This window comes from Aspergillus vadensis (assembly GCF_003184925.1).
Source record: "Aspergillus vadensis CBS 113365 unplaced genomic scaffold BO88scaffold_14, whole genome shotgun sequence".
NCBI lineage: Eukaryota > Fungi > Ascomycota > Eurotiomycetes > Eurotiales > Aspergillaceae > Aspergillus > Aspergillus vadensis.
The window spans coordinates 729,795-756,797 of NW_020292052.1; the positions used below are offsets into that span (position 1 = coordinate 729,795).

The 27,003-nt window shown below is 47.9% G+C and overlaps 12 protein-coding genes and 1 non-coding gene across 13 annotated transcripts; 6 read left to right on the forward strand and 7 right to left on the reverse strand.

Annotated features, from left to right (window-relative positions):
- Positions 1-280: 280 nt before the first annotated feature.
- Positions 281-740, reverse strand: BO88DRAFT_444581 (cupin domain-containing protein; the record flags this gene model as incomplete). Its single annotated transcript, XM_025710117.1, has 1 exon — positions 281-740. The coding sequence occupies exon 1, from the start codon at positions 731-733 to the stop codon at positions 281-283; it is 453 nt and encodes a 150-aa protein (XP_025562134.1). The 5' UTR covers positions 734-740.
- Positions 741-3,460: 2,720 nt separating this feature from the next.
- BO88DRAFT_464453 (fibronectin type III domain protein) lies at positions 3,461-4,282 on the reverse strand (the record flags this gene model as incomplete). Its single annotated transcript, XM_025711318.1, has 1 exon — positions 3,461-4,282. The coding sequence occupies one exon, from the start codon at positions 4,280-4,282 to the stop codon at positions 3,461-3,463; it is 822 nt and encodes a 273-aa protein (XP_025562135.1).
- Positions 4,283-5,289: 1,007 nt separating this feature from the next.
- On the forward strand, positions 5,290-6,259 carry BO88DRAFT_405767 (YukJ family protein). The gene has a single exon (XM_025706970.1). It carries the CDS (start codon positions 5,404-5,406, stop codon positions 6,136-6,138), a length of 735 nt encoding a protein of 244 aa, XP_025562136.1. The 5' UTR covers positions 5,290-5,403; the 3' UTR covers positions 6,139-6,259.
- A 464-nt stretch (positions 6,260-6,723) lies between these two features.
- On the reverse strand, positions 6,724-6,796 carry BO88DRAFT_t162. The gene has a single exon. It is a non-coding gene; the product is annotated as a tRNA-Lys (tRNA).
- Positions 6,797-7,505: 709 nt separating this feature from the next.
- On the forward strand, positions 7,506-9,340 carry BO88DRAFT_488797 (cytochrome P450; the record flags this gene model as incomplete). The annotated part of the gene is made up of 5 exons (XM_025712641.1): positions 7,506-7,736; positions 7,787-8,006; positions 8,056-8,124; positions 8,183-8,782; positions 8,916-9,340. 5 exons carry the CDS (start codon positions 7,506-7,508, stop codon positions 9,338-9,340), a joined length of 1,545 nt encoding a protein of 514 aa, XP_025562137.1.
- Positions 9,341-10,084: 744 nt separating this feature from the next.
- Positions 10,085-11,937, forward strand: BO88DRAFT_454631 (methionine permease; the record flags this gene model as incomplete). The annotated part of the gene is made up of 5 exons (XM_025710811.1): positions 10,085-10,260; positions 10,332-11,022; positions 11,091-11,250; positions 11,309-11,619; positions 11,683-11,937. The coding sequence occupies 5 exons, from the start codon at positions 10,085-10,087 to the stop codon at positions 11,935-11,937; spliced, it is 1,593 nt and encodes a 530-aa protein (XP_025562138.1).
- Positions 11,938-12,502: 565 nt separating this feature from the next.
- Positions 12,503-14,539, reverse strand: BO88DRAFT_426440 (Zn(II)2Cys6 transcription factor; the record flags this gene model as incomplete). The annotated part of the gene is made up of 5 exons (XM_025708903.1): positions 12,503-12,822; positions 12,894-13,180; positions 13,240-14,364; positions 14,425-14,483; positions 14,528-14,539. 5 exons carry the CDS (start codon positions 14,537-14,539, stop codon positions 12,503-12,505), a joined length of 1,803 nt encoding a protein of 600 aa, XP_025562139.1.
- Positions 14,540-15,037: 498 nt separating this feature from the next.
- Positions 15,038-15,860, forward strand: BO88DRAFT_390552 (NuoB/complex I 20 kDa subunit family protein; the record flags this gene model as incomplete). The annotated part of the gene is made up of 3 exons (XM_025704957.1): positions 15,038-15,108; positions 15,152-15,353; positions 15,410-15,860. Exons 1-3 carry the CDS (start codon positions 15,063-15,065, stop codon positions 15,858-15,860), a joined length of 699 nt encoding a protein of 232 aa, XP_025562140.1. The 5' UTR covers positions 15,038-15,062.
- A 937-nt stretch (positions 15,861-16,797) lies between these two features.
- On the forward strand, positions 16,798-18,040 carry BO88DRAFT_464457 (fasciclin domain-containing protein; the record flags this gene model as incomplete). The annotated part of the gene is made up of 4 exons (XM_025711319.1): positions 16,798-17,019; positions 17,083-17,347; positions 17,376-17,678; positions 17,736-18,040. The coding sequence occupies 4 exons, from the start codon at positions 16,798-16,800 to the stop codon at positions 18,038-18,040; spliced, it is 1,095 nt and encodes a 364-aa protein (XP_025562141.1).
- Positions 18,041-18,147: 107 nt separating this feature from the next.
- Positions 18,148-19,240, reverse strand: BO88DRAFT_444586 (uncharacterized protein). The gene is made up of 3 exons (XM_025710118.1): positions 19,096-19,240; positions 18,751-19,038; positions 18,148-18,687 (listed from the first exon to the last, which is right to left on the reverse strand). The coding sequence occupies exons 1-3, from the start codon at positions 19,194-19,196 to the stop codon at positions 18,591-18,593; spliced, it is 486 nt and encodes a 161-aa protein (XP_025562142.1). The 5' UTR covers positions 19,197-19,240; the 3' UTR covers positions 18,148-18,590.
- Positions 19,241-20,474: 1,234 nt separating this feature from the next.
- On the reverse strand, positions 20,475-21,209 carry BO88DRAFT_342776 (uncharacterized protein; the record flags this gene model as incomplete). Its single annotated transcript, XM_025703154.1, has 4 exons — positions 20,475-20,571; positions 20,630-20,839; positions 20,980-21,069; positions 21,121-21,209. The coding sequence occupies 4 exons, from the start codon at positions 21,207-21,209 to the stop codon at positions 20,475-20,477; spliced, it is 486 nt and encodes a 161-aa protein (XP_025562143.1).
- A 2,647-nt stretch (positions 21,210-23,856) lies between these two features.
- On the forward strand, positions 23,857-24,343 carry BO88DRAFT_426445 (uncharacterized protein; the record flags this gene model as incomplete). The annotated part of the gene is made up of 3 exons (XM_025708904.1): positions 23,857-24,163; positions 24,239-24,240; positions 24,275-24,343. The coding sequence occupies 3 exons, from the start codon at positions 23,857-23,859 to the stop codon at positions 24,341-24,343; spliced, it is 378 nt and encodes a 125-aa protein (XP_025562144.1).
- Positions 24,344-24,892: 549 nt separating this feature from the next.
- BO88DRAFT_405771 (CocE/NonD family hydrolase) lies at positions 24,893-26,870 on the reverse strand. Its single transcript, XM_025706971.1, has 5 exons — positions 26,686-26,870; positions 26,342-26,624; positions 25,939-26,268; positions 25,502-25,883; positions 24,893-25,443 (listed from the first exon to the last, which is right to left on the reverse strand). The coding sequence occupies exons 1-5, from the start codon at positions 26,792-26,794 to the stop codon at positions 24,922-24,924; spliced, it is 1,626 nt and encodes a 541-aa protein (XP_025562145.1). The 5' UTR covers positions 26,795-26,870; the 3' UTR covers positions 24,893-24,921.
- Between the last annotated feature and the right edge of the window lie 133 nt (positions 26,871-27,003).

The following is a 27,003-nucleotide window of genomic DNA, read 5'->3' on the forward strand; positions in this document are numbered from 1 at the left end:
CCAGCGACATGCATCTAAGCATGTCCATTCGTCACCACAAATCCGATCTCAATAATCGAATCCCAACTCCCCTCCGGCCTATGAACCTCCAGAACAGATAGTATATAATTATATTATAGAAGAGAGTACTCTCTAAAATAAAAAAAAAAAAAAAAGATAACATTTTCAAAAAAAAAACCTAAAATGACCCCCCCTCCTTCCCCCCAAAAAAAAAAAAAAAAAAAAAAAAAAAAAAAAAAATCACGCCCCAAAGAATTAGACCACAGTCTAATCTCAACCCCTATATCTTAGCCCTCACCCTCCCCTGCCCCTCCATCACCCCCATCCCCTCCTCAAACCGATAAACCACATCCCCAAACGACCCCGTCGGAAAGACATAAAACCACTCCAACGGCTCCCCGCCCCGATTAACAACCCCATGTTCGGCATCCCCGGGAATAAACACGACCGTGCCCGCAAAAACCTCATACTCATTCCCATCAATAAATACATGTCCCGATCCCGAAGTAATATAGTATATCTCCGCTTGGGTATGGCGGTGACGAAAAAGATGGCCTGTGCGCGGAGGGCAGACTGCTAAGCCGGCACACATGTCAGAAGTCGGGGTTTGAGGGGAGGAGAGGAGGGTGCGCCATGTTAGGTGCCCGTGGGCGGGGTTCGGGAAGGATTCCGGGGGGAGTGATGTGATGGCTTGGCGGTGGTGGGTGACGGGGTGGGTTTTTCTGGTGGGCATTTTGGGCGTGTTCGGTGTTTAGAAAGAAAGTCTAAGGGAAGGAGAGGGCGAGTAAGTTTTAAGGTATCGGGGGATTATAACAGCAAGTGGAGTAGCTTCGTATGACGCATTGGGTGAGTTGGCGCCGGAGGGGTTCGGAGGTGATATGCAGGTTTGATGCATGTACTTTAGGGTAGTTTCGTGCTTTAGAGAATATGATTTGCTCTATCCAAGACATTTATGCACTACCTTTCTTGGGAAACGGGCTAGGCGAAGGAATAACTGGATTCTACTAACTGAACGTATCTAGGGCACTATAAATAGCTCAATTACCCCTCATACACTATCTTCTCCGCATCAATGGATCGTTGATTCGGCAGCCAGTAAACCAGACCAAAGATCAACACTTAGCGTCATAACCCCGATCGGAACCTGTCGGCTTGCCAGCTCCTTATTATTCACTGCAGCCGCATACGAGGTTGTAACTACAGCGGTGAGGTTCGCTACCTCGGAATCCATTCATTGCGCTTCGGGCGACATCGAAGTCGCGCACGACAACATTGGTTTGGTCTGGGAAGGCATTCTGCAGCGTGGTGGAGGAGAGATCCCGCACATGCCAACCCTGCTTCCCCCCGTTAGGATCCCCGACACCTCCTCACGATTGGCTGTTCTCGCTTCAAGGCTTGATGGAATAACCACTTTAGATGCCGCTGAAATTAGCTATGTGCGTAAGGATCTCCTTGGCAACGGGAAACTGTGCTGCGCGCGGATATAACTTCCGCACGGCCCGGAAGATTTAGACTGCATGCCCATGGGTTACTGCGCTCCTTACCATCCCAAGTTATACAGGGTGTCCGTGCAGCTGAAGTCCTAATGCTAATTCTTTTCAAATTCCGTGGGAGGATCACTAGTTTCAAGCGATGTAACCATTATTCAACTGAGAAGCTCCGAAAAGATTGCCCACTTATTGGCGACATGAAATTCCGAAGTTGGCGAATCACACCTTACCTGGGAAGTAATATTAGACTTCAAGCAAGCTGGGTTATCCGGTACGATGCCAACAGATCCCTCTCTCGGAGGCATGCATTAGCCGTTTCCTGGATCCCACGAGTTGCACGCCACCATTTCAACGCCGAGTAAGCATTGGGAGCTCTACACCATCTACGCGGCTTCTCAGCTAACGTCAATATAACCACTGCCATGGAACTGACGTTAATCTGGTAGCAAAGGCCCCCGGTTGAAGAGGTCGATCTGTAATTTATGCTCGATTGATTGATCACGCTCAAGTAAACAAGTATCAACGTCTGCAAATGCCAGAGTGCTCTAGGTTGCCTATAGTATTGAGTAGCAACAACGCCGCTCCTATCACACCCAAGGATTCGATAGATGTAAATGAGGCACATCAACCCCTTCCCAGAACATATACTTTGTGCCTCCCTTATATCATATCTCTCTGTCCTCAACTCACATTCCAAGCCAAAGGATCAGGTGACTCTGGCTGCAGTGAATGTCCCAACATGTATTATTCCACGTATTCCACGTAATGCAATGGTAAATTACATCCCCCTATTCTAGCCCAGTCACCTCCAATATCTACAAGATCTGGAAACCCCACAGTAGGACAAACCTGGGTGGTCTAGCGGTTGACCTTTCGCGTCGGGCCTTACATGGCACTCTGTGGGAGGGTCCCGCGTTCGATCCGTATCGGGACCTTGTCTTAGACTCTGAAAAGTGTCGCCTCTTTTTTTTTTCTTCTTCTCTTTCTTTTACGTGTTGGTCTATGGGATCATGAGGCCTCCCAGAGGAACTCGGCTTATGTATTTCGCTCATCTGTTGTTGTAAGTGATCTCACAATTCGATATTTCTGATTTGGAACTATTCCGCCGGCCAAATTGTGTATATACACGCAGATCAACTCCCTACGATGATTAAAGTTACTTGGGCTGACCCGGATGGTGTAGGAATTAGGTACCAAAGTTCCTTCCCATGAAGTTTCCATTCAACAAACGCCAAGGAACTCTAAAGTTAAGGTTCGCGGTCTTCTGACCTCGTATATATCATCCTATCAAACCCCAAAACTGTACCCAACTCATTCGAACCGTGGTCCAGACTAGCTCCATCCGTGTGGGAAACTCAGCCGAAGGTAAAACTCATCTATGGATAGTGGTTCGGAGCATAAGCTGGTTACGTGGCACCTCATGGGTTACCTTCACATTAGCTACGGGGGGACATATCACATCAATAGGAAGATTGTATGTGATCAGATTAATTATTTTAGCTTACTGTAGCAGAATTAGGATGGTATCCGTACCCAGAAAGAGATAATGTATAAGAACATCCACTTCCATTAATCCATTGAATGGCAGATATTTGCGACGGTGTAGACTACAGCGAAGAAGAAAGACATCCCATCGTTGTAACTAGCACATCACATCCCAGTGATGCTGTAGGCTAGCAAAGGGACAACATTTTAGATACGGGGCTCGCCGATACTTTGTGTCTGACGAAGCCCATTGTAGACTAATCAGAAAGAGAAAGAAAAAAAAAGGAAAGAGAAGTAAATCATAAGAAAAGAGATATTAGATGCCAGTGCAAAATTCAGAACGTCCATCCTGCTAAGAGCAATAAAAGGATCCGAAACCTCGCTCGTTTGTGATTTATGGAATGCCTAGATTCAAATTCATCACTTCGCTCCTTCATCACCTCAACAAGGGTTGGCTTTGAATCATCTCCAACACAGTTGCCAGATCAAAAAGCGTAGGCATCCAATATGGCACCCGTCTTGACCAAATCCTCATCGTCGACAACTAGCCAGCCTTTGCTCTTCATCTCATCAACCAACTTCCTCTGCTTAGACCAGGCCGAGGCACGATTGTTCGTCTTAAAGGAAACCTCGACGATGTAGTCAGTTCTCTCAGCCAAGGAATTCACCATGTGCCAAACCTCAAGGCCGATCGGCTTACCATCCCACGACCCGGAGTAGCGATCAACATGAATCGGGCCATGGATGACCGACCGCTGCAACGCGTAAGTACCCCAGTCATGAAGTTTCCAATGTTTGAACTTGTTAGGCGCTTTCGTGATTAGCAGCTGCCGCAAAGTGTCTGCTTTGAAGAATTCCAGTTCGTCGGGTAGGCATCCCTCTAGCTTCTTCTTGCTGGTCATTGAGAGCATCTTTTGTTCGTAACCCCAATCAACTTGTGCCTTGAACTCCCGACTGTCACCAGTGGGCTCATTGTTGAAACCCTGCATATTGGCGTGGGTGAGGATGCTATCGATATCGCTGTTCATGATTGGGTAGTGATGTCTGTACGTAAACTCGACATTGCTGTCGCCTTGAGCTTTGCGGGCGCTAACGCTCCAGCCGGCCCCGAAAATTTCCTTGGTTGGGGTGTCAAGGAATTCTATGACCTCCATGATCGGGCTCGGCTGCATGTTGAAGGTAGATTGGACATCGGCTTTTAGTTCAATGCTTGGGGTGAAGATTTCGGCTGGTTCGAGAAGGAGTCGGATCTCGTAGTCAGGCGCCTTGTTTTGTGGCAGTATACCTGACGGGCGCAAGTGACTCATTGTGACGGATACTCGTGGGTGATTTGGTTTTAGTGAAACGGTAGTTGCAAACGGGGTGCAGTAAACAAGGTGCGGGAGACGGGGTGTAGCAGACGGGGTGTCGCAAACGGGGTGTAGAAGTGGTGGTGACAGCAAAGCTGGATCAATGACAGTGTTTATATGTGGAACTGAAGTGTAGTGAATGACCAGTGTGAAGCAGAGTATAAAATGTCAGTGGAAGCTGCAGTTCCCGTCTCTTTGGGCATAAATTCTGTGCGTGTTTGCATTCACTGTATGCTCACTTTTCTTCTAGAGGGGCCGTCATCGTGAATCGGGGCATGCCAAGGTCATCATGCAGTAGTAGCAGCGCATTACTACACGGCTCCTCCCGAGTCACAGACGGCCGAGCGGATCATCCCACATACCTCTTATTTTTCTTTCCATAAACATAGAGGTTAAACAAAGGCTACTGTGATAGGAGGCTTATGGGGTAAGCGTTGTGTTGGCCTCATATTGGTATGGATCAGTACCCAGCATGAGACTCAGGATATTGCATTCCCCATTATGGTCTCCAAAAGTCTATCCAGTTTCTCTAAGCCACTATGTGTTGAGAGAGCAAAGTCCTCATCACATATTGGTGCTAAAGTAACACACAAGACTTGGTGCACCTAATTTGTATGAGTGAAGCAAAGTAGATGCCGGACATTTATCGGTACTGTCACAATACTAGCTTAGTGGGGCCCCTACCAACCCTGGACTAGCGCTCGGAAGCTTAAATCTGTATGTGGGTCTACGCCCCGCTCACCCCGCCGGATCCGAAGTGCAGCTCGCACGGTCGGCATCTGGCCCTCGGGTCGCGGTCGGTCTCGATTAGTCTACACCACAGATCTTCCCTTCTAACAGGTTGGAATACGAGAGCTAGGAGACATACTACTTCGCCGAGAGCTTGCTTTTTACGCCATAATTATGATGAACCCCCACTTACTCCGGTGAAAAAATGCTGAGTATAAATAGCGACACGGGGAAGGCAAAAGTAGCAACGATCTGAACCTGCATCATGGCAGTAGCATTACTACTAATCTTAAGTGACGACTCAGGTAACTGAAATACACATCAGAACAATTCGCGAGTACCAAATTATTATGCCTGTCCCCCACTACGGTGTCTGGGCTTGTCGCCCATTTGACTACTACGCCGAGGGCCGTGGCCAACCCACGCCGCACATCTACCTCTACTTCAGAGACGACTCGTCCGGCAAGCGAACTGCTGCCATCAATGTCAAATCCAGCGGCAAAGAATCTCGTCTGGTATATTGGGTTGATAAAGACTTCACCCATCCGATGACCGACAAGCTCGACACCCTGGAGCTGGGCTTCCATCTAATTCAGGATCCCAACAATAACCATAATAATGGCACTCAACATCGCCACCATGAACACCGCCACTTCCGCTATAATCACTATACACCGAGTCACAACGACCTGGAGGGACTTGACTACTACCGCACAAAAGGCCTTGTGAACATTCTTGCCGGCGAGGTCCTCAAGCACGACATCGACGGACCTGACAATGACATTCTGGATAAGCTAGAGCCCATCATTCAGGCGGCTATCAATGATGAAAAAGCCACTGCCTATATTTTCGGCGCTTCGTTCGGATCTGGAATTCATAACATTCATATGAATCAGGGCAGTCTGCCCAAGTATGACAATGGGATCTACTCGGATGGTGGGTTGTTGTTCAAGTTCTCTGATGGGCACTGGGAGGCGGTGTTTCTGGCCTTTGCTTCGCAGAGACTTCCTACGGGTGATGATGGGGAGGCGGAGAGAGGTAGTGAGAGCTTGTTGCAAATTATTCGGGAGGCGGTCGGGTCCTGAGGTCTGACTGATGCTGATATAATGTATGGAATCATCTTGAAACAGATTGCTACGTAATAGTATGGGCCCAGGTGCAGCTTTATTAAGTGTGACAATTTGAGTATGATTGATCGCTTTGCGACCGCCTACACTCGGGCTTAGTACTTGTGAACATGTCTGCTCGGTAACATCATCTCAGCTCATATGGCCACAAATGCATTCAGTGGCATGGGCAGAGCTTTATGTTGGCGAACTTCGTAGGCACCACTACAAATGGTTAGTAGATGAAGTATTGTGTGGTTAACGGAGACTGTGGTTATTGACGATGGTGGCCAGGAGAATGAACAAAAAATGTAACGTAGCAGAAGAAGCTCAATAGTTTATTTAGACTAGGGGGGTTTCATTTTGCTGTTTGCGAAGCTTATGTTTGAGCAATTACTATCAGCGGTCCGTAGATGTTTCCTTTTCCTTGAAAAGAAAAGGAAATGGTCTTGTCAGCCTACTGAAATGAACAGGCGAACAAGAGATTATCAGAAAGAAAGATTTCAGTGCTGCTTGAAACTTGGGTTTTCCGGAGCAAGAGGGCCGAAAATTAATAAAAAAGAAAGCCCAACGCGGGGCTCGAACCCGCAGCCTTGAGATTAAGAGTCTCACGCTCTACCGATTGAGCTAGCCGGGCTAGTTCGGTGAAAGGCGTTGCATGAATAAGCTAATATTCCTTGCCAGAAATACCCGGTAGGCAAAATATCAAAAAGAGCACGTGGACCGATTCACGCTATCAAAAGCGATGGATACATGCTGCTACACTGTACATAAAAGTCACAAAAACACGAAAATTTCACTGATCTCAATTCCCTTCAGCTCTCATTGCAAAGTGGGAACATGATCATGGAGATGACTCTACCTGCATACGCCCATCGCAAACTGGACTGGAAAGCAAATAATCGTTATCGCGTGGACTGAGAATCTAGTACCTTGATATCATTTTGCATCTGACGAGTATCTTCTTGGCAGAAATTCAGCTGGATCGTGGCCGTCTATGTGCCATGCTTCCTATCAAAAGCCTCCTGCATGTTTGATTCCACATCGTGCACACAGACCGCGAGTATGGTCGAAGAGACGCCGAGAAATCCCTCCGAGCTCGATTAATGCACACATGATACCTTTTTATTCGAAGCAACACCGGAATGTGTGAGACTAATGACTGAGAAGTTGTAGGCAGAATATACATGGCAAACATCGGGTGTCTCGACAATGGCGATGATACCGGACCGACCTGAAAAGAGCGCTCGCTCAGACTGCAGCGATTATAAATTGAACTTCTAGTGCCCTCCCCTCACCCTTCTAATGTAGCACAACCGGTTGAATTATTCCAAATCGCGCCCGTCATGGAACCCAATGTCGACGCCAAAGAGCATGGCAACCCTCTTGGCCTAGGCACTTCGATCATCCTGCTTTCCCTTGTCTTCATCTTTCTCCTCCAATGGAGGGATACACAGGTCTCACAGAACGGACTGCCGCTGATCAATGCAAAGAGACGATTTGAGTTTATCGACTTGCTCGCTAAGAAACGTTTCATCACAAACGCACAGGATCTGCTCAAGGCTGGACTGAAAAAGGTAGGAAATTCCTGATTTGGAGCGATCAATTATTGGTTGACCATCTCAAGGCAAGTGCATTCAGCATCGTCACTGAAAATGGGGTCATGATGGTCCTGGACCCCAAATACGCCGACGAGATCCGCAACTCAAAAACACTGAGCCTTCGCAAGACCCTAATAGAGGACATGCATGTCAATGTTCCTGGGTTCGAGCAACAGATGCAAGCTTTGGAGGATGATGAGATCTTTCAGACTACCTTGAAGACAAAGTTGACCCGAAGGAACTTAGGTGGGCATCTGTCCCATAGCTGTGGAGTATCAGCAACTGACCATAACAGAGGATCTGAATGAGGTATTGTCTCAGGAGGCAACGGTCGCACTGCAGGAACATTGGACTGATGACTCCGGTAGTATTCACCCTGCTTACCACTTTTTGTATGTCACGATGAAACTGACAACTGCCAGAATGGCATGAAATCCCCCTGAGCCGAACGATGCTCAAGATCATCGCTCAAATCAGCTCCCGAGTCTTTCTAGGCGATAAGTTTTGCCACAACCCCAAATGGTTACGGATTTCCGTCGACTACTCCATCGATCTATTCCAAGCAACCTTCGAACTGCGCATATATCCTCGCTTTCTGCGCCCCTTGGCGTCCAGGTTCCAGCCATCTTGTCGAAGGCTTCGTGCCGATATACGAGAAGCTCGAAGCATCATCGAGCCGGTTATAGAGGAACGTCGAAAAGCCAAAGCCATCGCAAAGCAGGAAGGGCGAGATCCAGAACGCTATGAAGATACAATAGAGTGGTTGGAGGACGTTGCGAATGGAAGACAGTATAATCCTGTCTCTGCACAGTTGTTGCTTTCCAGTGCGGCTGTGCACACCAGCTCCGATATGCTTACCCAGGTATTGTACGACTTAGACGGGCGGGAAGAGCTTATTGAAACACTGCGAGACGAGATTAGATCTGTCTTCAAGAATGGTTGGGAAAGGTCCTCGTTGGCCAAGCTAAGATTAATGGATAGTGTGTTGAAGGAGAGTCAGCGCTTGAAGCCAATCAGCAGCGGTATGGCATCGCTTAGTCTTTCTTTTCTCACCCCTTTATCATATAAGTGGCCCTTGTTCACTCTGATTTGCCTTGACGCGTTCTTGATGGTCATGGTATGAAGTGCCCTTAAGCTAACTTACTCACCACCAAGTCTCCATGCGCCGCATGGCCGAGGCACCTGTCATCTTATCCGACGGCACCATCATCCCGAAAGACTGCAAGATCATTGTCCCTTGCCTCCGACAATGGGACGAGAAGTACTATCCTGACCCTGAGACTTTTATCCCCGATCGCTTTCTCAAGCTCAGAAGCGAACCTGGCTACGAGCACACCGCAGCCTTTGCCAACTCGTCTCCGAATCACTTGGGCTTCGGACTGGGCCGACACGCATGTCCGGGACGATTCTTTGCGGCGAACGAAATCAAGCTGGCTTTATGCCACATTCTGTTGAAATATGATTTCAAAGTTGTTGGGAAAAAGCCTGAAACGGTAGTGTTTGGGACAATGTTGGCGGCGGATCCGACTGGGGTGATTGCGGTTAGAAGGAGGAAGGACAAGGAACTGATTCGTCTGTAATTATAACGAGCTCTGGCACCTGAACACTTATGTCGATTTGCAGCGTACCACGCTTCTTGTCAATTAATGCCGCTGTTCAAATCTGTGCTCATCCGCCCTGTTAGTCTCGTCTTCCTGCCCCCCATAAGCCCCATGCCCCGAAGATCACTCTAATGACCAATCACCGGGGATGGACTTCGCGCATGATAGCAGATACTGCATGCTGCAACCTCTCGTGGACCAATATGTTGTGCGCGATCGGATTGTCATTATGTTGCTCGATCTTTTGCTGGTAGCATTGGATATTCGCCGAGTAGGCCATGCCACAAGAAGGTTAGGAAGGCTCGCTCGTTAACCATCCCACTTTCATAGGTAACCAAATAGGAATATGAAGATGTTAGAGCTCTGAGGAGCGTCCAGACTCAGTAAAAACAGCGCCAGCAGTCACGGAATTATCAGCAGCGGTCACGTCACTGCTGTCTCCAACTTAGAAGTGGGCCCTGGAGTACTAAAGAAAGAGAATGGTTATTCTTTTAAGGTGGATATCTGGGAGGCGGATGCTAATAAGCCTGCGGATCACTAGTGGGGTTTTGGGAATAACGCCATCATGCCTGCAGCTGAACTCATCCACTAGCACTAGCCACCTTGGCGGCTGGAGAGAATTTCGGACGGAAGCCGCAAGGATTCCACGAGATCACTCGACATATAAGCTGTTTAGCCTCGGGCGAAAGTTTATGGGTTGGAGAATTTGGATTTTCCGTCGTGATGGGCCGTGACACGATTTCCCAGGTGACAGTCGAGACGGATGCGTCTCGCTCTCGCGATGAAAGTCCCAAGGGCGGAGAGAGACTCACAGTCAACGAGAACCATGTACTTCAAGAACGCAAGATCGGTGTGCTGGGAGCCATCTCCCTGGTTGTCAACAAGATAGTTGGCGCTGGGTAGATCCATCGTTCCGTCAATTCGCTCTGCCACTCCTATCCAGACCTTAAGAGTTGCTAACGGCGGGTAGAATCTTCTCTACGCCCTCAACTATCTTCAAACTGTCTGGCAGTGTGGGATTGTCGCTGATTCTCTGGGTGGTGGCCGGTATCATCTCTACCTGCGGTGCCTTGGTGATGCTGGAATTCGGCAGCGGTATGCCTCGATCGGGAGGCATCAAGGTGTATCTTGAGCGATGCTTCTCTCCGAAGCAGATGCAGACTTGCATCTATCTTTTCTTCTGTTTGTTCTTACAGGTTTCTGCAAGCAATGCGATCACTGCTTCGGAGTATCTCCTGTCTGCTGCTGGGGTAGCCTCGACGACCTGGAAGGAACGAGGGCTAGCCATAGCGGCCGTGTCATTTGCTGTTGGCGTCCACACTTGTGCTCCCCGGCTCGGGCGCGCAATGCAGGACCTGCTGAGCATGGTCAAGCTTTTCACGTTACTGTTTATCGTGTGTACTGGATTCGCGGCTTTGGCTGGGCATCGGCGCATCCCCAACCCTCATAACTTTGACCTGAAGACATCCTTTGAAGGCACCTCGAAGAATGGGTATGACATCGGTACGGCTCTCCTGGACGCGATATTCTCGTACCAAGGGTACGATAACGTGAATGCGGTCCTCTCTGAGGTAAAGAACCCGGAACGCACTCTCCGCATTGCACTCCCCTCCGCCATGGGGATCATCACAGTGTTGTACGTTCTTGCCAATGTCGCTTATGTAAGTTTTGGCCCCAAGTGAAGTATACTCAGGACAGGGTGACTCATTTCTCTTTTTCATTCCATTAGTTTGCTGGTGTGTCCAAAGAAGAATTCAGATCAGCCAATGTCACGATTGCTGCCAGCCTATTCCGCAATGTGTTCGGCGAGACAGCCGCAACGCGAGCCCTACCCGCTCTCGTAGCTTTGTCCGCTATCGGCCACTTGTTGGGAGTCGCCTTTGTCGTCCGTAAGTTGATTTTCCCATTAATTCCATATACCTGTTGCGCTAAAAGTCTTTGATCCAGCGCGCTTGCTGCAAGAGCTAGCGAAAGACGGAATCACTCCGTTTCCAGACATCATGATGCAGAACCGACCATTCAAGACCCCGATCGCAGCACTATTCGTGCATCTCTGCGTCACGATTCTATTTATCTGTGCTCCGCCAGCAGGGGATGCTTTTTCATTCGTCGTTGGTCTTTCCTCGTATCCCATGTGCGCGCTGTTGACAGCCATTACGGTGGGTCTGGTGAAGTTGCGATGCACCCCGTCAGAGGGGTGGTCGTCGTCCTACACTGCGCCATGGCCGGTCATTGTGTTCTACCTGGCGGCCAATGTTGTAAGTTTTAGCTAGCTATCAAAGCTTTTATATATCAATATACTAACAGAGACGGGTTTCCAGTTCCTCTTGGTCATGCCTTTTGTTCCGCCAAATTCGAGCACATCGAGTATTCCTTACTGGCTTAGTCCGGTAGTAGCCCTAGGCATTCTTGGGCTGGGTGTAATATATTATCTACTCAGATTTGTTCTGTCGCCATGGGTGTTTGGCTACAGTCTTCGTCCAGTGACCAAGGATTTGACTGACGGCTCGCGGGTCGTGCGCTATCGTATGCATAGGAATACTTTTCGCGAAGGGAGATTTGAGGAATCCAACTAATCGTGCTGTGAAGGAAGTGATATTGGCATAGAACGGTCTAGATTAATCCCACGAGCTTGTCTCTGAATTGATGGAAATGATACATATAAAACTTAAGATACTGTAAGTTGAAACCGAAGTTCCAGGTGTGGTGATGAAATAAGCATCATCATCATTGGGTTCTAGCATATGTTACCCCCACCACAACACAGGAACAAAAAAAAGAAAAAAAAAAAAAAAAAAAAAAAAAAAGAGCAACGACGATCAAGTAAGCAAATTAACGTTAGAAACTAGAGACTAGAGCAAGGATAAGGCAAAGGAAATAATATACTTTCAGGAGGCATTCAATTACATTCACACAGCGAAAGATGATTTGGATTTCTAGGCTTGGCATAGGGGTTCTGGAAATGAGGCAAGGTGATATCCCTTGTACGACATCGGGAAAAGGTTGTACCTAAAAGGTCACACTTTGACAAATACCCAGGAGGTATATAGCAAAGTAATCTAGCCGCTATCTAGATACCCTTCTTTGATATGATATGGGATGTGCCAAAGGCGAGCGAAAAGCGACCTTTCCAAGAATGTGCTAAACTACTTTTGCAGTATCATCATCAGCCATCAACCTGTCGACCAGACGACGAAAGCTTTGTGTCGTATCCAACGTATCTTTACTGTCTTCAGGCCACGCAGCAGATGGGTGCTTTACAAGAGCCTTGGCAACACACCAGAATTCGGCAGCGTGGATAATGAATCCAGCTCGTCTGGCAGTGCTTGGTTCAATTCCTTGACACATTGAGTCCCAGTGTGTCTTCCACCGATTCAAGGCACGTTCCACCGGTTCAAATACTCGAATATCATCCATGAACGTGTGCAGGGCTAACAGGTCAAATAATACACATTGTATAGCTGAAATAATGTAAGTCGGAGCCTGCAGATGTATAAAACCAGAAATGGCCAGATTTGAGTCGCAACCTTACCCGAAACCACAAGAAATGACCCGAATATAGTATTCGGAAAATATTGCCCGCGTTGAGGAGGTTGGCCTTCGGGCCTCATGAAGTCGCGGAGAACGGTCCGCAATCGTAATGGTTCGTAGGGCTTCTGATCCTTCGATGATAGTTCCTCCCATTCAGCGGCGTTGTGGGCATGGAATAGATCATCCCGTTGTGGTATTTCGAAAGCTATCTCATCGAGTCTCAGAAGGGTCGGATAGCGAAAGAAGATAACACAATAACAGTCGAGCAGGTAGATGCCTGCCATGACTCTGATACATAATGTAAGTCCAAGTGAATTGAGGAATTCGGAAGTTGATCTTTCGCCCACCTGACAAGGCTTTCACGGTGAAGATATGTGTCCCAGTCTGAAACTCCAGGAATACAGTCATTCGTAATCTTATTTAAGTCGAGCATACGGATAACAGTAAAGATAGTCGGCATGCGTTGCAAGCGAATGCGTCGTATGCTATCGGGATTTTCCTTATAGGACTGCAGTATAACAACAAGCATTGCAGCTTGGAGGGTTTCTAAAGTGCCACGGGAATTGAGGATGTCACGATTTCCTTGTAACAACTTCTTGAAAGCTGATCCTTCGAAGATTAAGTGTTCGGTGATGTTTGAGTATGTTGTTAGATCATCTGAGCGGTAAGGATTACTGTAAACCGCCCCTAATAGCACCATTGTCAGAGCAAGAAGATTTGAGGCTTTGTTCAAGCTGAATGCGGCTGAATTGATGTAGTGAGTGTGGAATGGATTGTCGAAGAATGCTTTAATAAACTTGGCGATGTTAACAGGAGTGAATAGTTGTCTGGTGGTATCAATGCCCAGGATTTCCTGACCCAGTGCATCTTGGTGCTCAGAGCAGGCGAGTAGTCCTAGGAGCTCGGCGGAAGTGCTCTCAAGATCTGCATGAGCAAATGAGTAGATCGCACTGGATTGCGAGTCGCATGGTGGGTCCAGGTTAGCAGTACATATGAAAGAGTGAAACAACCTTTCCCAAGGATCTGTGAGGAAGTATGAATTTCCTGGTTGATGATGGTCCACAGCACAACAACCGACTTGTGGATCCGCACCCGTACATTGAGACAGCAGACGAAGGCTTTCGTACTTCGATTCATTCTCTACATTTGTATAATGTAGGAGAAACGGTATTGACAACTTTGCGGGGCCCTGGCATGGATCCCTTTCCGTTGACGGATTGATATCATCAGGCAATTGACCAGTTGTGCCTTGACTAGCCTGGGGGTATCTGGGTGACTGCTCGTGAGTGCGGCTGAAGGAGCAATTAAGGCCCTTTTGTAAGCAGGCCTCGCAAGGCAGATCTCCATCACAGGATACCCGCGCTGTAGCACAGGCGTTGCATGATTTTCGCTTTCTGCCTGGCTTTCCCTGAATGGGAGGTTGGTAGTCTCCCTTGTGCCCGCATCGTTGAAGATGGCGACGTAGAACGTCCCTGGAGGTCAGAAGCAAGTCAGAGTGAATCATCCACTAATGAACTAAGATAAAAGAATACCTTCTGAGATAGGCACCACCACAAAATGGGCAAATTAGCTTTTCCGATGGTTCGTCTAGCTGGGATTAGCTACCAGGATGAATGGAGGACCGGCGTCTCTTACGACTCGCTTCATGTCGACGCAGGTGGCTTTTGGTGGAGAAAACTTTCTGGCATACAGTACACCTCACAGAACTCCTTTCACGAGTAGTTCGCGTACTCGATGCACTCTTGTGTGGCACGGGTGGATCTTTCGACGGCATGATAGAGTTGGTGCATGAGCCATGAAGCGGCGAGGGGAATTTTTGCGGAGGTTCGGCGGGAAGGGCTGCAGTGATGTGGGGATAGTGGCAAAAGACCACTTGAAACTACTTCTTTCAATCGTACCTTGATACGCCCCAACAATACTGTTATTCCGAGTCGATTTGCGGTTGTCAAGACTGGAAAATCTGCTGTGCGTATCTACGGGGCTTTTGTGCGTTATGACAACAAAGGCCGTAAGGATACATTGACCCTGCTTATTCCGCTGTGCCGATTAGTCGGGAAATCCCATATGCTAGTCGGGAAATGATCCACATCGATGTATACCCCCCTCCGGAGGCTCAGGGACCAGGAGAAATATGTTCGAGACCCCGTCGGTAGCAACTATCCAGGACATCATGAGATATATTTCAAAATTTCGCTCATCATACAATATCGGCAATGGTTAGTTGTTCCTCGCAGTTTAGAAGGCTTGCTGACTTAATAGGGACTTTATCCCAATGCCTCCGATCGCGTTTGCGTCCGACTTTCGTGATGCCTTCTGAATTTAGCCTTTTAACTCGCTGTCAATTCTCTTCAGTAAATCTAAGGGCTACTGCCAATCCACAGCAAGATCAGGGGAGCGCTCCCTCAACTTCTACGGCTCTTTCAGCCGAGAAGCGACCTATGAACATGGCCGAGCACGTCCTGTAAGCAGTCCGACCTGCTCATCACCCCCAAAAAACATTGTGCTGACTTTTCAAAGTACAACATTTGATCAGATAGTCAACTGGGCCCGTCAAGGATCCCTGTGGCCCCTCAGCTTCGGTCTAGCGTGTTGTGCGATCGAAATGATGCATGTGTCCATGCCACGATACGACCAGGATCGCCTCGGTATCATCTTTCGAGCCTCTCCTCGACAGTCCGATGTGATGATTGTTGCGGGAACCGTGACAAACAAGATGGCTCCGGCACTGAGGCAGTGCTATGATCAGATGCCTGAGCCTAGATGGGTCATTAGCATGGGGAGTTGTGCTAACGGCGGAGGGTATTACCACTATAGCTATAGTATAGTTCGGGGAGTGGATCGCATTGTTCCCGTGGACGTTTATATCCCTGGCTGCCCTCCTACAGCGGAGGCGACTCTCTATGAGGTATTCCAACTACAGAAGAAGATACAAAGGACTCGGGTTACGCGGAAGTGGTATCGACGGTGATTGCTGCGGCTTGATAAATTTTAACCGTTTGCCTATCTTAGCTGCCACTTTCGTTTGTATTTGTGCGGTTTGAGCTGCATGTTGGACATGTAATAGGAGTTTGGTTTGGAACCTAACATCAGTATTTCACGTATCCCAAGTGAGACGCCTGTCAGAAGCGGGGTCCCCTCTCCTGCAATTGACATGCTACTCACAGTAATCACATATGGTGTTTACCCCTATTATTCAGTTCACTACTGATTTTTCTCCTTGACGTGCTGACTCGAGATGTCTCGCATCATGCAGTAGTGCTGCTAACAGTGCAGAGTCAGGAAGAAGCCGATTGGTGGGAAAGACAACGAAGAGCTTCGGGGCCACACAAACAAGCAACATACAGTCAAGATTTAGCCCGTTTGTTCATGTAAGACGACGAGGCTAGCTTCAACTAGTGAAACGTGGCTTATCACACGTGCCCAAAGCATGGTCATACGGATGGGCGCCGTACATTGGCTAGACGTGTGGCTGTGGAAGCAAACCCGCGATTGGCCAAAAAGTGCCATCGACGATATAACAATGTTTGCTACGCCTTCACGTCTTACAATCAGCGTGGGTGCGGAGGTCAGCACCATATGATATACTGCACTTCGGCTTTTCTAGCCGTGTTCGATGGCTACCCCGCAACATGAGCACGGGGATTGTGGTTCATTACCGAAGACAAGCTTCGCCCTTGGCAGCCTAAGCTTTCTATGTTCGACCAGTAGTCCGGATGAAATGAGACGCCTCGGACATAAGCAGTATTATGTAGACGGCAGCCTCTCCGACAACAAGCCGACCAGGTCGTATGTGAATCTGATGAAGACCAACGAATATAAAAGGCAAGCACTATCCCGTATTGATGGAAGTCAGAATCACCTCAGTTTTCCTCTGGCCCTGTCCCAGCGTCAACGACTCAGATATCATGGCTATTTTTTTAAACGTCGCGGCATTAGCTGCAATTGTTATTCAACTGGTTACAGCCTCCCCCCTCATGGATACCCTCCTGCAAATCCCCGAATTATCTACCTACGCCGAGGTGTACAACCTGACCGGTGGTATTGTAGAGATCAATCCATTGTTTCTCAAACGCTACAACTACGACGAAGACAAACGTAACTACACGTTCCTTGCTCCCACTAACGATGTAAGATCTTCATCCACCTTTTCAGAGTATTGCAGAAAAACTTTTAACCAGTCAAATCCATAGGCATGGGCCAAGATGCCCGACGCCATCTTTGATATCCTTATGACCCAAGAAGCCTACCCCTTAACCGAGGCCCTCCTGCGCACACACATCATCGAGGCTGGTCTCACAGCTTCCAATCTTGTCAAGGTATCTGAAAGTGAGGGTGCAGGAGGAATCTCTACCTCACTCCAGGTGTCTAATACTACCGAGCAATACCACAACGGGGTTCTGACCAAAACAGTCCAGGGCTACTATATTGACTCCATCACTTCCAGCAAATGGCACTGTACAAATTGACGATCAGTCTGCCATAGTGACGGCAAATATTGTTGCAGACAATGGTCTGATTCATGCAATTGACCAGGTCATTGACCCTTTCCTGATTTATGGTGGTGGACCTAGCAATCGGACAATTGCACCGACAAGTGAGACAACAGATCTGACCATTGGAGAGTTACTGAAGAGTGACTCGCGCCTTGTGAACTCTTCGAAGATTCTATTTGAAAACTCCCCAGATACGTTGCGTCGGTTGTCGAAACAGACCGGCAGTATGCAGTTCTTCGTGGCCCCACAAAATGAGGCCTACGACTTGATGCCTACTATCCTTCCCATATTTCGTAAGTTCTCTCACATCATGAAATCACGGAGCTATTGGCTAACTTCAATTCGAACAGATACCCTTGTCGCGCCATATAAAAGCCCATTTAATACTCTGATGTGGCAATATGGCTGGCTTGATAGTGATGGCGATACCTTTGCGGGTCTAAATTTCAGTAGTCCGGTCACACTAGCCAGCGACGTAACGGGGCTGAATATCACAGTCACCCAAGAAGAGGATGCCGTCTTCATCATGAATGCAGGTCTGGTCACTCAAGTGAAAGCATCCAATGGGTATCTGTGGATTGTGGATCGGTGGTTGGATCCCTTGTATCACGCCTTTGGTCCCATCGACCGATTTGGCACACCAGAGTGGCCGTGAGGTTGGAGTTTCAACTTGCTCTTGTCGGAGGTGTCTCATAATGGCTAGCCGAAGAAGGTATTGGTTTGCAATGCTACATCTATTAAGCATGAAATATGTTTAATTCTGAGCACTAGAAATTACTTTTGGGCTTTTTTAAGTATTGTATCCTTTCGAAGCGACTACTTTCGTTAGCATCAAAAGCACTGACAGCCCATACGACGAGCGCAGCTACGGAAACCGGAGATCACGACACGTCCCTTTCGCCCACCTCATGCGGCAAAGTTGATAGGCGAATAGTCCCCCGAAGCCGAAGGTGATTTGAAAGGTTCTCAATGCCTCGATTTCCAAAATCCCAGTGGCGAGACATGAACGACATATTCCGTGCCCTGGGGAGATATGTTCCGGTCGTCGGCTTCGATTCCATTTTTTCCTTTCGAGCGCAATCTGGTCTTCACGGCTTGATCATAGGGGCTCAATGAAATCAACCGTCGCCTTATCGTCTGCGCCTATCCTGACTGTTGTCTTAAATCCACCAATTCCACGCCAATCATCGGGCCTGCATACATTATCACCCTTGTAGCCACCTATCCGTGAAGTATCCCGTCACAAACGCAAACACTCCCTTATGGAGAATATCGATAACCTGCTCATTAACAGGCCAGGTCCTATAGCTAGTTAGCGTCCCAGCTCAAAAAGGTACGCCATATGGTGTGACTAATCCGGCTTACCATGGAAGCGCCCCAATACCCGTAACATTCTCCAGTGTTTGATCGATCATAAGCCGTATAGCAACAAACATGAAATCCGAGAAAGGCCCACGAACACCGTATGCGCTCATAAATGCTCTAATTATTCCCGCAGCCGCCCCCTGTCCATAGTGCATCGCCATGTTCAACCCGAAACGCTCGGAATCGGGGCGAACCGGGAGTCGGAGAAGGCGCTCCAGAGTGTGACCCGGAACATATGAATTCGGTCGGCCGGTGAAGTATTGCTCGATCTTTTCGCCGACAGTCATTCTATAAAGTGGTCAGGCTATTGGTCGCTGTTTGTGATACGGTGGTTATAGGACTTACGCAGCGACGCCAAGCAGACCGGCTCCGCAACCGTAGATGATGCAGCTCCCTAGTGAGGACGGTCGGGGCGGCTGCTCGGGAATGGTGGTGCGACGGGACATGTTGTGTGCTTGAGTTAGTGGTAGATGATTTGTACGTAGTTGGGGCTATGAAGCTGGAGTTGGTGAGGGAGGAAGATGATAGCTGATATAGCGAACCGGGGTTGCAGTATATGGCGTAGGAATGACGCATGTGAGCTTATCCAGCAAGTAACAGCCAACACCCCCGATGACCTTCCTTCGACGAACATGGAGCCTGAATAACTTACTAGTGAGCCTATTAGTTTTATTCATGTTTTTTCTCGTACGGATTACAGTGCATTGGTGAGGTGTTATAGGGACACTTAAGAACCCACAGGGATCTTATAAGTGGACATTTTCACAACCAAACATGCCATCTAAAATGATATCCATACACAGAGAATCGAAAGAGACAATTTTGAATAATCACTGAGCGATAGGAGGATAGTCTGGGCATTCGTGAAGTACAGGGTCTTTGCCAATTTGCTATTAGCCGCACTATATCCCGTTCGCAATATATATCTCACACGCAGCGCTCCCCATCAACCAAAATCTCAACACCGCTGATAATCGAACTCGCGGGAACCAGCCTGGCAGAAATCCCAGCAAACTTATTGAGCAAGAAGGTACTTCCCGATGTAGTGCATACAGCTCATTTTCACCTCTCTTCCTGTTCTTGTGCTACATTTGCGAAGACTTGGTAGGCACGGAAGCCAACGGGGTTAATTGGTAGAATTAGCCTAGAACAACATGAACCTTCCAGTCGACCAAAGTCCAATATGTGTCGACCAAAATAATTAGATAGTACATACGACCATAGGGTGTGGAAAACAGGGCTTCCCGTCCGCTCAGCCGTACTTAAGCCACACGCCGGGAGGTTAGTAGTTGGGTGGGTGACCACCAGCGAATCCCTTCTGTTGTATGTTTTTGTATTTGTTCTTTTTATTATTTCTCATAATTCATGCATGATAAATAGATTCATTTGTGTAATACGCAACCGAGAGGTTTGATTCCTGACAGGTGCTCATCGTGGAAGAATTGGTGCTACCGTTTACTTGTTCAAATTGGCGGATGCGTCAGCACATAATTAGGGCCCTGATAGGCAATTGGATGAGCTATCCAAAAGTATTGGCCACAGATATCGCGGAGAGTGATAGAATGACAACTAGTCCTTCACAAATCCGGCCCTGCGCAATCTAAACATGAATTCGAGGTAGATAGCACTTGTCCTCAATGAAATAGAAGGGCTTTCCAACCATGCCCTCTCATCAGGCTAACATCATCAGTCCAATATGAGGAAGTACCCCGTGACCGGATATCTTATCTTTCATCCTCAACCACGTAGGGTCCCTGCAAGACCTGAGCATTCCTGGTGATGACCCGACGATCTCCAATCCATTCAACCTTGAAGATAGCACTAACCCACTACATCAGCCCCATGCACTGAATAACAAGCGGAGAATTTCCCAACTTACTGGACCTTCCCTCCATACATCTTCCCGTCATCCTTGGACACAACGCGTCCCTTCAGCGCGAAGCCGATCGTGCCTCCACGTCCCTCTTCGTCGTTGACATCAGGCGTCGCAACGGCTTCGTGAAATTCGAAGTCTAGAAAGGTGTAGCGAGTGCGCCACTCTTGGACAAATTTCTTGAACCCGTCTAGGTCCAGTCGCTCGGAGTTCCATCTATTGCGGAAGAGGACCAGTACAAGATTAGATAACTGGTAACTCCTTTCTTTTCTCTGGGGTTTATTTGTGCAGGATTAATCTGGAGATATGTGGTATAGAGGTCGTGTGTAGCGAGATGTGGGAGAGTGGTTGCTTACTCAAACAACGCATCGGAACTGTAGTTGTCATCCACTAAAGTCATGGCCTCTTCGTCGGAGGGGACCTCGTAGATCAATCTTGACACATGCCTGATTCAGCAACAATGCAATGGAAAAGGAATGCGCGAATAAAGATCATACCGTTGAATGCGTTGAACGAAGAACAGCAAAGGGATCTTCACCTCTCCCTCCGTGGGAGTGGGGGTCGTTTTGGGAATGGGAAACAACATCGCTGCGGTAAGTATGCTAAGATATTTTAGTCTAGAGTGTATTAAATTCGGGTCGAATAATATTAGCTCAGGCCGATCGCTTGTGCGATTTATATGTTGTCGTTATTCAAGCCGAGCAGGGGTCGCGTTGATGCTATACGAAGATGACTATGATGATATCACAGTACACTGTCTTGGCAAGAACTATGAGAGAAGTCCTTGGTTGAGGTAAGCGTACGATCTGCGTCGTGTCAGTTGTGGATGAAATTTCTCGTATCAAATGACAGACAACTTCAATTCATCCACTACGATTTAATGATGTATTATGCAGCCTGGTGGGTTATTCTAGCCATGAGTGACCTCACTGTATCGCATCCTGCTTCAGTCAATTTGAAAATAGAAGGTTGTATCTAGATGAGGAAGCTGGTAGCTGCAATATCATAGTTTGTCGATTGCTTTATGACAAGACCACAAGCAGTCGTTACCTGTTTGATACTCCTACTTCTTGTGCGAAGACCAGCTTACCGTGTCTCACAGTCTCGGAAGGATCGAGTCTATTATTTCCAATTGAAATCCCCTATAGATAACCTCTCAATATCAAAGAACTCATCGTCCCTAAACCTGAAGTTCAAGGCTGTGGCATTGCTGAAGAGACAGGTTCAGTGATGAATAAGTCTGACATTTTGACTTTTTGAAAATTCGTTGTCATTGTCTCAAAGCACTAAGCTACAAGACCTCCGAAGTAGTACTGATTATCAACCAAGGTGTGTAAGTGGTGTCAATTCAAGGCTATATGCTTGTAGGAAAGCCTGGATAGTCTGACTGAGTCAGGGTCGAACTACATCATGGCTGGTTTGCACATTAAGAGCAATAATCCGTAGACACTTTAAGCCTTTTTCGCACGAGTAGCTTACATGCTTCTGAAAGGCTTTCGAGATAATGCTGTATATTATTCCCCCATTTCTACATGAAACAGGATATCTATTGCTCCGGGGTAGTACACAGAGTCAATTTGGGTTCGGCGGCCGATTCCTTGAACACGGCACTGCCCCCCTCGTCAACGATGCTTGTATAAACCCACTCCTTTGCTACGAAACAAAACCTCTCCCTGTCAGTCAAAATGAGATTTTCAGATAATCATAATTCTGAACTCTACCTAGCGTGGATAGTACACACAGGAGAGAAAAGCATTAATCATTGTCTTAGCCCTTGACCGTTCGGCTGAATCCTGTCACTTGGCGGAACGTCCCTGTCAGCAACTAGGTCAGCTTCGTATGAATCTCCTAATACTACAAGACGGCTAATCGCATCGGCGAGCAAACATAGAAAATTTGGGAGTGTGAAGGATCTCAACCAGATTGGCAATTTTCCTCTCGCCCTTCCTGTCAACGCACCGACCGAACAGGATTTAATCCTGTAGCCAGTTAGTTAGCAAACACGTCGTCTCCGGTCCGAGGAGAGGAGATGACCCAAGCAAAAAGGAGGAACTACGTTCACCAACATCACAAATAGGCGATGAATTCATTCTATAATAGAAATAGGTCCCCGGAAGCCGGCCATAGGGGTCACCCAGTACTTCGGTGAGGAGCTGGGCCGAGCCGTCGAGGGCAGTACACTCTTAGGTGCCCGGAAAGTCCACCCTCCCGAGGGCAATAAAGAGAGACTTGGCGGATGAAAGAGTCAGAATGGCGAGTTTCGAGATCAAACGATAATTGATGGTGATGTAGATCAGTCAAGCGGGAAAGACGTTGCCTGCAACTCACCCTACGCAGCATTATCATTCACCCTCACTAACTCCACCTCCTTCACGGGCATGATTTTCCTGGTTCATTAAACCACAATGGCCTAAGATCCCCTCAAACCTATGAATTACAAGAACATTTTTTAACCGTGTCAGTATATAGAGCTGACAGATACATGTAGCGCATACTTAGGGACTGTGTAATGCATTATTATAGGTTTCAATCTTATATGGTGCTTAACGATCACTACACTCTATGCTATTATGCGCCGCCATCCCACATGGCATGTCAAGAGCCCCCCTTTGTCCTGAAGGGGAAATTAGGGCCGTTATCGATAAAACTCCGATCAGATCGGAGCGGCCGGTTTTGTTGCCGATTTGCCGAACTTCCCCCTTTTTTTGAGCAGGTTTTTCTACGTTGAGAACATCCAAAAGCGTTCATCCCGAACACTGTCGGACCCTGAGACCCTGATTAACAGGGCCCTATCCCCTTCATAGTCCCAGGGTTAGAACCCAGATAGTATGTCTAGACAATCATAATGAATCACTGATATGTCCCCCGCCGTCTGCCTCACTCTATTCATGCCTCCGATCGACTCTGCAATGGCTGCAACAAGCTTCGCTCACCCGAACCTTCCAATCCCAGTGGGGCCCACATGAACTTAGCCCAAAAGACTTCTTTTTCCTTGGTTCACTTTAACCTGAGGTATACTAGAGGAAAGCTAGCAGTTAGCACTAATACTAATTCCGTAGACTTTGCCAATATGGTGTCTTGAAAAATGATCATAAAGAATTGCCTGGACCAGCGATGCAGAAATTTTGCTATCCGTCCTGGTGAAGGTCCGTCGTTTGTGTCCTCTGCTTCTTCGATCATCCCTTCCTGTCCCTTCTTTTCCCCTCTTGTTCGTGCTTGCTGTTCCTCCGACGATGGATTACATTCCTTGTTCTTTCGATGCCTTCATCGACAATTTCTTGGCGTGTTACCGACCCTGCTATTCCGACTATCTCCAACAGTTGGTCAGCAACGGGACCTGTGGTACCAACTACACCACCCTAGCCGCCAGCACCGACCGCTCCGATCTGAAATGCATTTGCGAGAACGCGGATGGGGTCTCTAATAACTGGACGTCGCAAGTCCTAGAATGCACGCATTCTTCGTGTAATGGAACGTTCAACTACACCCGATGGGCGGACAGTATGTGGAGCTACGACAATATGTGCTATTATGCTTCAGGTATCTACTCCTAAAAGCTTTCGCCCTCGAATCGCCTCTTCTTTACCCCTTCGTTTCCACATCTCTCTTTGTTAGTAGTGTGGCGAGCAGTAACTGACTTGGAAGAAAAAGGTACGGCGGGCTACAAAACATGCTCCTCTTCGGCATCATCCAAGACAACATCTAGCGCTGGGCTGTTAATTGGGCTATTAGCGCTGAGTCAAATATTGTTTCTTTGAGCATAAACTGGAAAGACGAGACCTTAAAACTCCGGTTTCGGAAAACATGGTTACTCCAAATGCCTCTGTTCCTATTTCAGACTTCGTCATCCAGGTCAGGTTAGGATACGGCAGGTTCCAGTGCTTTGTTAACCCTTCCCTGCTTTTGCGGAACTTTTGAGTGGCCTGTTGCTACCCGTGGGTTGGTGACTGCTCGTGCATCTAAAACGTGGTCGAAGGGCCTTCGAAGGGCCCTGCCCGTGGTGGAGAGCGGAGGCAATATATGAACATTACACTACTATACTGTGATGTGAACTCTCTTCATAACAGTAAGTACACGCCCGGTAGGGCTGACACAAATACTGTACGCGCGAGTGTGCTGTCGTCAGCGAAATACACAATTTTGAAAGCTCACTCTGCAAATAATGTCCTCCAACGCACAATTCGCTATGCACAACTTGCAAGTGAAGTAATGAATTCTTGTTAATTCTGATTGTAACGAAGACATACACCCTACTCTGGTAATGACAATAGCAGCATATTCATACTCATCCACGTCCATCACACGCTCGTCAATGGAACAATCAAAGATGACGGATATTTTCCTCCAGTATACACCACATGTCGGCCTCTATTAAGGTTTTTTGGGCCCTTCCTCAAGGCTGGGTACTCGGGGAGAATGGGGTCATGCCCCTTGATTTCCAACCTCAAGGACTCACCTTCATCGAATACAATACCCCCAGCCCAAATGGGAATCCTGAGCTCCACAACCTCTCCAGAAGATATCTTTTCCGATTTGTCATGAGGGAAGAAAAGTTCTGTCGGCTCTTGATTCTCCTTTCTACTTTCAAGCATATCGGGCTCCTCGGTTGTGGCTGCTCGCTTAGAAGCCCGGAGCCGTCCACTTGGTCCAACATATTTGTAGATATTTTCATCTGGGATCATGTCGGGAGTTGTTCCAGGTTTCTGATGCTCAAAGGGGATGTTGTAGTTGAGCAATGCATTACCAGCACGATCTAGCTTCCGGATAATCACGTATACGTCCATGTCATCCAAATCTTGACAGGACATGTAGAGCTTGACCTAGGAATTATTAGCTTGACTGAAACTCTATGCTTGCCCGAGCTGGTATATGGCTAACCTGTGAGCTGCCTATCAATTCAGTAGTCTCAGTAAAGGTCAGGGTAAAGTGCGCCCCGTCATCTTCCCACATGTCGGATTGATAGGAGGCAGAGGCGTCATCGGTGAGTGGTTCAGGTAGCAATGTCCCTGCAACACTTCCATTCTGCCCACCCGCATCGAGATAGAATGTTCTATACTGCACCCGTGAAGGAGGGTATCTGTCTTCCGCGCGAAAAGTGATCGGAGACTTGTTATATCTCAGTAAAGAGAGGCGAACCTTGGGTGTGAACTGCCAGCCGTTATTTTTTCCGAGAAGAAAGTGGTCCAAAAAGCGTTGCAAATCGTCGTTAGCTAGTGGCTGGTAAATGTCAAACCACTCCTGGGTGGGATGAATCCTTAGCCTGACAAACAAAGTCAGTCGCATAGTAAGACCACATATCGTACTTGAAGGCCTACCATTTCTGATCGGAGCCTGCATACTTCCACGCGCGCAATGACCCTTCAGTGTGCAAGCCTGTTGAATAGCTAGCAAGGATATACATAGGGATTTTGATATCTTGAAGTCGAGGTCTCTTGTCTTCCCAATATGCATTCATGAACGGATACTTCTTGATCATTGTAGCAACATCCTCTCTTTGAGCTCTTCCATTGAACTCCTTCAAGAGGAGCTCCCAGAACATAGTATTGGGAATGCCTCCACGACAGATACTCTCACGATAGAAATCGCCTAGTCCTTCCCATGGAGCTATGGCCTTCAGATGCGGGGGCTTCTCAGCCGCAATAAACCTGACGTATCGTGAGCCATGCGAACCCATGTACACTTTGCAGAAAAGTAAACCTAGCGATTGGAGTAACTCACCACTGAGTAATAGCCAGCCATGAATTTCCTACAAGCGCCACATTCCCATCGCACCAAGACTGCTCGGCAATCCACTCGATGGTGTCGTGCCCATCTCGACCCTCCTGCGTACCGAAGATGAATATATCACCCTCGGAATCGAAACATCCCCGTGCATCAACATTAACGACGACGTAACCACGGGGACACCACTCCGCTGGATCCGGTGCCTCGAACTTTTCGAGCCCGCTCAAGGAGCTTTTGGGTACGCCTAACCAGGTAAAGCTGGTTGTCTGATGGTGGCCTGGAAGAACCCATTTAGATTTGATTCATTTCTCGAGCAATGAAGAATGAGAGGTACGAACCACTTCCCGTTTTCCCGTACGGACTCCACGGCAGAAGCGCGGGTAGCGGAACTCCATCTTTGGCCAGCGGGCGGAAAATATCACCACGCAGGGTTGTCCCGTCTCGCATGGTGATCGGAACATCCTTTTCCCATATGATTGGCTCACTCAATGTACGGAATCCTGGCTCGCGTTGCCACCCCTCCCGGAGAATGACTTTCGTGGAGGGACGGAAACCTGTCCAGTAGTGGTGAAAGCCGCGGTTAGATGGCGTAAAAGTCACGTCGATACCGCCGATTTGGTGGGGCATTTTGACCGATTGACTGACAGGTCGGTGTT

Bases quoted from the DNA above. Each gene is read 5' to 3' on its own strand.
- BO88DRAFT_405767 (XM_025706970.1), top strand. From the start codon at position 5,404: ATGCCTGTCCCCCACTACGGTGTCTGGGCTTGTCGCCCATTTGACTAC.
- BO88DRAFT_405771 (XM_025706971.1), bottom strand. From the start codon at position 26,794: ATGCGAGACGGGACAACCCTGCGTGGTGATATTTTCCGCCCGCTGGCC. The intron at 26,269-26,341 runs GTGAGTTACTCC...ACGATACGTCAG, and splicing joins TGGCTGGCTATTACTCAGTG to GTTTATTGCGGCTGAGAAGC. The intron at 25,444-25,501 runs GTTAGCCATATA...AATAATTCCTAG, and splicing joins AATTGATAGGCAGCTCACAG to GTCAAGCTCTACATGTCCTG.
- BO88DRAFT_444586 (XM_025710118.1), bottom strand. From the start codon at position 19,196: ATGTCCCGTCGCACCACCATTCCCGAGCAGCCGCCCCGACCGTCCTCA. The intron at 19,039-19,095 runs GTAAGTCCTATA...ACCACTTTATAG, and splicing joins GGTCTGCTTGGCGTCGCTGC to AATGACTGTCGGCGAAAAGA. The intron at 18,688-18,750 runs GTAAGCCGGATT...AACTAGCTATAG, and splicing joins GGTATTGGGGCGCTTCCATG to GACCTGGCCTGTTAATGAGC.